Here is a 5,900-nt window from a genome sequence, read left to right on the forward strand (position 1 = left end):
GGTCTCGGTCCGGACTTTCCAACAAATTTACTTAATTTAGAACTTTATTTTTATTACCACAAAAAAAATTACTTACAAATGAAGATGTTTAGCCCAAGAAATCAAAAGTAAATATAAAAAAGAAAAAACACAGTTGATCATCATTTGACAAGATATAATTAAGCCATGCACTAATGTTTGGTCTTCCAGAGGACTTATATGACTATAGCCAACGATCATCATATATTCATATGTCTATAAAATTCAACAGTCAACTTCTAAAAATGAGGACAGTTTAGTCGGTCAACCTATTCGGTCACTCGTACCGGTCGGTCAGCGGTCGGTCCTTCGACATAGAATTTTGACCGTGACCGTCCGCCAATTCTTTCGGGCCGGTCGGACACTGACCGTTATGACCATCGGGTGTCCATAGACACTTTTTATCTCGGTCGAACGGGTCAGATAGCGGTCTTCCGGATCTTTTTCCCACCCCTAGGACGGAGTATACTATCGAATACCAAACCCGCCCCGAACCCGATTATTTTTTAAAATTTCATACCAAACCCGAACCATTTAATAAACGGGTCGGTAAAACCCGTTCCATTAGGGGCGGGGTTGGGAAAAAAACCGCCGGTTCGGACCAAATTGCCACCCCTCTCACACAAACACAATTTCAGCGAAGGAAAGTCTTCCCTTTGCCGGAAACAAACCTTGAGGAGGGCTTTTGGCGTAACCCTCCTCGAAGTCCCCTTCGCCTCAAACGAAGAGGTTCCGGCGAAGGGAACAATCCCCTTCGCCCTGTGTCAGAGAGGGAGAAATCATGAGATGTAGAGATGTCGAGTTAGAGAGAGTAAGCGACCTAGAGAGAGAAACAGTGAGAAGTAGAGAAAGATGGAGCAGGAGAAAGAGGGAGAAAGAGGGAGAAGGAGAGAGAGAAAAATAGTGAGACACAGGGGGAGAAACGGAGAAAGGGAACAGAGAAAAGAGGTGATAATGGTGGTCGGAATTGTGGTGGTGGGAAGTACAAAAAAAATGGTTTCTCTAGAGAATTTATTCCCTGGAGATTATTTTTTATGTCCCAAAGCCACAGTGTTTTCTGAGGGTTATTTCCTTTTTGATCTCCTAGTTTGTGAACAGGTTTCTTTTTGGCCTTCTGTTTTTCACAAATTAAAAGATGACCCATATTTGTAAAATTGTTAGTTAATTGTAACACCTTATTTCTTTTGTTTCCTCTATTACTCTCCCTTTAAATTAATTCTCATTTGTTTTTAATATCTTTCCCTACATCCTAAGTGATCGTCGGCGGTCCCCGGCGATCTTCGTGAGAATGCCATATTTTGTAGAGAGGATAAATCTAAGGCCCAAAAAAGGAGCCCAAATACCAAATCCAACCCAATAGGGAATATTATCTAAAAAAAAACCCAAAAAGTGATTTTACCTCTCTATCCCTACAAAAGAAATGGTTACCTCTCCTCTCCCTCACTCATTTCCCGCCCAAAAAAAGCTTGATTAGACACAACCCTCTCATCACTCATGTCAGCCTTACTCTCTTCTCTCTCGGACTCCGCGCGTTCTCTTTCCTCATTCAAACCGGTGAGACACAAAACTCTCCATCTCTCTCTCTCTCTTCATTCAACCGATTGCTCACTATCTCTCCTCTCTATCTCTCCTCTCTATCTCGATCAAAACCAGAAAACCGGTCCATCTCTATCTCTCTCTATCTCTTTTTCAAGCGAAAAAGCACCGCCATTAACGCCTCTTGCATTCCAAACGTTACAGCCGAATCTCTCTTTGCCCAAACCTATTTAAGCAACCGGATCTACTCTTTTTTCTCTCTATTTCGCTCTGTTTCAACGAATCTCAAGCTTCTCTCTCGATTTCTCTCTCTTTCAAAAACAGGTACATCTCTGTTCTTCCTCTAACTCTTGATCCTCTCTCTGTTGTTGGTAAATTAGTAGGATTGTTGGCACATTTTTGGGGTTTCTGGTTTCACATCTGTGGGTTTTGGTACACTTTTATGGGTGTTTGAAAATTTGGGGGAGTTTTCAAACAATTAGGGTTTATGATTTCAAAGTTTTGTAGTCTGATCTATAGTCTGTGATAAATCATTTTGGGTTGTTTTTCGAAAAAGTTTTAGGGTTAAGCTGCTCTAAAGTTTGTGATAAAACATTTTGGTTGCTGTTTTGTGATTTCGGAACCATTTGGTGTTTATGGTTCTACATCAAGCTTCTATGTTAGTTTTGTTTTAACATTTAGGGTTGTGATCCGAAAGTTAAGTTTCTGTGGAGACATTTAGTACTTTGTCTTTGTTTTTTGGGGGTCTGTCTTTGTTTATGAAGTGCATGATTTGGTTTATCATTGTGGGTTGTGTTGAAGAAATGTTGGATTATGTTCAGACATTTTGATAGTTGTTAGTGATTTCGAAAGCATGCATCTACACATAAAGGTCATTTGGGTGTTTATGATACTACATCAAGTTTCTAGGTTAGGGTTGTTTTAACATTTATGATCATGTGGAGAAATTATGTCATTTGATCAATATTTATGGGTTGTTGATTAACAGAATGTGTTTTTTTAACATTCATGGTTGTGAAAAATAAAATTAGTATATGTTTATACATTTTGGTTGTGTAGATACATTCTGCAGTTGTTTGTCTTTGTGTTTGTTTGAAACATATGAACTTTTGCAGACAATCCCAAGATGGTTAAAACTAACGCAAAGAAAGGAGATGGTGCTGATAAGAAACAACAAACTCCTGTGAGGGCTAGCCCCAGGAAGAGACCTGCTGAAGAGCCATCAAATGCTGGGCCAAGCAAAAAAGGCAAGAAAGTTGCCAGCCCCCAACAAGCAAAGGTGTGTTATTGTATAAACATTTTTTACAATGTTCTGACAATAATGTTTGTGTTCTCACATTTCTAATAATTGTTATGCATATTTGTTAGTGTGTTAACATTCTGTAAAATGTTACTTCAGTTATTGATCTGTCATTATTGTGTAGAGGCCTATGCTTATTGTGTAGACACATTAAACAATGATCTGCCATTACTTATTGTGATGAAGCATTAAGTTTACTGTTGAACATTTTGTTGAATGCCCTGACATTTCTGTTATTGTTTCTGTGAAGCACCGTGGGTTTACTTCAAAGGCGAGAGTGGCCAAGGTGGAGCCTCAACCAAAACCAACAGAGGCTAAAGAGCAGAAGAAGAAAGCTGCTTTCAATTACAAATGTAACTTCAAAGCAGTTTTCAAGGTGGCGCGGGAATTGCAGTTATATATTACTGAAGAGCAAAGGAAGATGTTGCTTTCTTCACCATTCGGGGCCTTATTTAAGGCAGTGACCAGTTTTAGTTTCCGAACAGAGAATGTGATGGAGAAGCCTAACAAAGCCATCTATGATCTTCTGTACTGCTATGACAAACAGAGCCAAGCCTTCAACATCGGAGGGAAGTTGATTCAGTTCACTCCCGGAGATGTTGCTTTGCTGTTGGGAGTCCCCATGGAAGGACAAATATATGATGCATTCCCAACCAATGTCAACCTAGATGCCACAAAGGACCAGTTTCTGAGCAAGTACTTCAGAGACTGTATTGTTGAGGGAAAGGCTGCATCTTTTGGGGGTCCCAGCATCGAAAAGGCTTTGCATGTGGCTGCAAGAACAAAGGCTCCGGCTATTGAGTTCTTGAAACTATGGATTATGTACATGGCAGCCACATTCCTGTTTGCTTCAGCTGCCGGCTCCTCGGTTGTCGGGAGTTTTTATCACAATCTCCAAACGGAGAGAATGATGAAAAGAGTTTCATGGGCGAGAGCTATTCACTCCTACATGATGGAGAGAATAAACAAGCACTCGGAAGACCCGGCAAAAGCTTCAGGATGCCTGACTCTTCTCCCCGTAAGTATTCATAACCATGCACTTAAATGTTTCATAATTTCTTATAGTGATAAAAGTCAAATTAGTTTGCTCTGACATTCTTTTAAATGTTTCATCATTCTTTTGGGGCTTCTGTAATGCTGAAACATTTTGGAGAATGTTTGGGCATGTTATAAAATGTGTTTCCATTTCTTATGGTGATAAAGAAAAACACTACTGACCTTAGAGTGTTTAATTTCTTTGCAGTACTGGTATTGCATGCACACCAGGATCCATGAGGACCTGGTTGGAGAAGTAGGGGTCAGTCCTAGAATAGCTCGATGGATGATCGAGCCATTCTTCCTTAAAGGACTGGAAGAAGAGCTGGAAAGCATTACAGAGGAGCAGGTAATTTGATTTTACATTTCTTATAATGTCTCTGTGATTTGAATTAATGTTCTAACATAACTGATGTCTGAGTGACATTTTATGAAATGTTGGAACATTTGCATGAATGTTTACACATTTAATGAAATGAATGTATTTTTTTAAGAGGTGTTGAGATAATAACCATATGTATCCCTCCTTGTAGGTGAAGGTGGAGTTGGTGGCGGAGTCTGTGGAAGAGGAAGAGTTGTTAAAGTTCACGGAGAGGGTGGTGGAGGAGATGAATGAGGAGGAAGTAGAAAAGTTGAAGGAGGAAGTGGAGAGGTTGAGAGAAGAGTGTGAGATGGTTAAGAGAGAGAGAAGTATTAAAAGAGGAGTTGGAGAGGATGAAGATAGAGAGAGAGAGGAGAGAAAAATGATGTATTGGAATTTGATTTTGGTGTCGGAGGGGAGGTGGATGTTAGAGACGAGGTTGGTAGAGATTTGGTGACTGTTGGAGAGAAGGTGGAGGGTGGGGAGGTTAGACAAGAGGTGGAGAGTGGAGATGGTGGAGAGAAGATAGTGGAGCAGGAAGTAGCCCCAAAAAATGCGGAACAAGTAAACGTAGAAGCCCGCAACGAAAAAGAAAGTGATGCCGAAGCACAAACTGAAGGAGCACAAATAAACAATAAGGGTAAGAAGGCAATTTCTGATGAGTTGGAAAAGGGTCAAACTTCAGGGGAGGGGCAAAACCAGGAGCAGAAAGAGAGCCAAGTTGCTGGGTCAAGTGAGTAAATGCTCACGCAATTCTTTACTTCTGTTGACATTCCTGTTTTTGCTTGATAAGAAGTTGGAAATGTTGGAGCAAATACCAGAATGCTTCAACATTTGAGATACTGTTATAAAAGTAATGAATATTGTCTTTTTTTAGATTTAAGTTGGTTTTATTTCTGGTTTATTTCTTTTAAGCAACGTATTAACTTGTGTGCAATCAATCTATCTTCTCTGAAATTCTTACTTACTTGTCAGATGATTGGTATGAACATAAATTGTTCGGCCATCGTTACAAGTTTTTTGATAAACGGTAAGTAAAAGAGTTCTATCGTACTCCCACGATGTCTTTTACCACGACAACTGAAGACTGTCTTTTACCACGAACGACAGTAGAGTGGTCGGCTAAGTAATAAATAAGAAACAAACAAGTAAGTGTTCTTCTCCGCATAAATACGTAAAATGTTGGAACATCCGTGATAACGTTTATATATATTGATCAAGAATTGGAGAATGCTTTTTGTTAAGATTTGGTTTTCTATCGAATGTTGACTAGTTAAACGTGTGGTGGTGGGGGACAGGTGAAAAGATATTTGCAAGTGTTTTGAATGTAGGTGAAAAAGAGACGGAAGAACTAGACTTTCAGCTGACTTGGCCTTCAGCTTTCTTTTCAGAGGTTTGTGAAGTGGCCAAAGAATATGAAAACTACGAGATCGTGGAGAATGAAAGTTCTTCGGAAGACGATTTTGTAAATAAGCCACAGGTTGAAATGGCTGAAGTTGTTCAAACGAAAGAGAAAAACAAACAAAACTCTCTGGTAAAGAGGGTAAAAACTCAGCCAAGAACCCGAACTTTGACCGAGAAAGGCAAGCAACTCGAGAAAAAGAAAACAATCAATGTAGAGGACATTATAGAGTTGGGAGCCGGAAAGTC

At 39.8% G+C, this 5,900-nt stretch overlaps 1 protein-coding gene across 1 annotated transcript; it reads left to right on the forward strand.

The window, feature by feature from the left end:
- The first annotated feature begins 3,476 nt into the window (after nucleotides 1-3,476).
- LOC147570694 (uncharacterized) lies at nucleotides 3,477-4,991 on the forward strand. Its single transcript, XM_086664671.1, has 4 exons — nucleotides 3,477-3,872; nucleotides 4,098-4,238; nucleotides 4,423-4,579; nucleotides 4,843-4,991. The coding sequence occupies exons 1-4, from the start codon at nucleotides 3,477-3,479 to the stop codon at nucleotides 4,989-4,991; spliced, it is 843 nt and encodes a 280-aa protein (XP_086520797.1).
- Nucleotides 4,992-5,900: the final 909 nt, after the last annotated feature.

Source organism: Eschscholzia californica, unplaced genomic scaffold (genome assembly GCF_041429995.1).
Source record: "Eschscholzia californica isolate CP2 unplaced genomic scaffold, dmEscCali1.0.p SCAF_1, whole genome shotgun sequence".
Taxonomy (NCBI): domain Eukaryota; kingdom Viridiplantae; phylum Streptophyta; class Magnoliopsida; order Ranunculales; family Papaveraceae; genus Eschscholzia; species Eschscholzia californica.